Genomic DNA, 1,567 nt, shown 5'->3' with positions numbered 1-1,567 from the left:
TGAGGAAACCAAAGGAGCATCTCCCTAGTGTAGGAGCTGAAACATATTGCTCACCTACAATTTTACCTTCTAAACAACAAGTTTGTATTGTGGCTGTCATGTGAACTGTGTTGCGAAATAGCTCACAAAGGTGTATATTTACCACACAGCATTAAATAATGCATCACAGCAAAGGAAGAAGGAGAAACATCAAAGTAGGAGGGAGAAAAGATTATTTTTCAGCTGAGGCTAGTGTAACAGCTGGAGATAGAGACCATGGCAACTTCCGATGGCAAGAGGAAGCTCCTGAATCAGAAGGTAATATTGCCAGATGTGACCTCAGCAATTCTGTTGCTAAATGACTGACAGAAATGGGTAGGAGAGATGACGGATGAGTTTTGCTCAGGAAAATTATTGATAAACAATATATGTCGAAGTCTTGAATCTTTAGCTTTGTCTAAAGTGCTCATAAGAGGCCAGCTGTCTCGGAGAGAAGGGGAAGTATCTGTCATTCATAGAGGTGATGACAGAGCTGCTGTCACCACAATGCAAAGCCAAAGTCTGATTCCCACTGGAGATGACGAGAGTTTTGGCACAGAAGGACTGCAACAGGCTTGTCCTTACCCTCCTCCAGATCTCCCCCATCCTAGAAATTGTAGTAGATGAATTTAGTCTGCAGGACTAGGCTGTCCTGCAGATTAGGAGATGGTAAGAGACAAAATGACTAGAAGACTGCAAGACAGACATTTAGTCTGCCTTACAGTCTTCCTGCCTTATACAGTATGATTTATTTCTAATAAAAACTGTGTTTGTTTCTTACGCATTCTACCCTTTTCTTCTCTAGCCAGCTTCTGTTTCTCTAGATGAACCATGCCTAGCACAACGGGACTCTTCTCCTTTTGGTTCACTAGATGCTAACATAACGACAGCAGTTACTACTTAATAATTAAATTTCTTTTCTTATATATGGTGCCGTATACCACCACTTCAAAACAAATAGCAACTTATCCATGTAATGGTCCACCTAGTTCTCACCACAATTCTCTGGGAAGTATTTTTCCTTATTCCAAGTTTTAACTATACTCTAATGAGTGCATCTCTTGGCTCGATTTAAAAAAACTTCTGTGTAACATACGGATGCCCATTACACATATACAGTACAACTCTTGGCATTTAATACAGACTTTTTTATTTTAATACATTTTTACAGCAGTTTCAATCTCTTCTCTTCTCTCTCATGTCCCAATTCAGTGATATCCAAGTAGCAAGTATCAGAATAAGAAATTTTATCCCAATCCATTTGCTCTCTATTTTCTGCTTTTTACTTGGACACCTTCAGCGGGATGAACCATGAAGTTACTGGACTTGTTGGAAACCATCTGAATAGACAGGATACTGTACTGAGCCTCCCCCTTTTTCCTTTCTCTTCCAATTGTGCCTCAGGGATCTGCGTGGCTCTCGGGTTCCTGGTGCAGCCCTGTCAGGATTGTGCCGTTTCCGTTGGGTCCACCTCCGCTGCCCGTTTGCCGAGGCCCGCAACGCCTGGGGAGGTATCCCAGCCGGACAGACGCGCGATACGGGAGACGCT

The 1,567-nt window shown here is 42.4% G+C and overlaps 1 protein-coding gene across 1 annotated transcript in view; it reads left to right on the top strand.

The window, feature by feature from the left end:
- Positions 1-255: 255 nt before the first annotated feature.
- Positions 256-1,567, top strand: part of SNW1 (SNW domain containing 1) — an 18,184-nt gene continuing 16,872 nt past the window's right edge. The window contains exons 1-2 of the mRNA XM_009319513.1: positions 256-297; positions 1,423-1,529. Coding sequence (XP_009317788.1) covers positions 256-297; positions 1,423-1,529 — 149 coding nt within the window. The remainder of the gene's footprint in view (positions 298-1,422; positions 1,530-1,567) is intronic.

The sequence above is a fragment of the Pygoscelis adeliae genome, unplaced genomic scaffold (assembly GCF_000699105.1).
Source record: "Pygoscelis adeliae isolate BGI_AS28 unplaced genomic scaffold, ASM69910v1 Scaffold71, whole genome shotgun sequence".
In the NCBI taxonomy this organism is placed as follows: Eukaryota; Metazoa; Chordata; class Aves; order Sphenisciformes; family Spheniscidae; genus Pygoscelis; species Pygoscelis adeliae.
The sequence above is the reverse complement of the archived record's forward strand: the minus strand, read 5'-3'. Positions and strand labels throughout refer to the sequence as shown.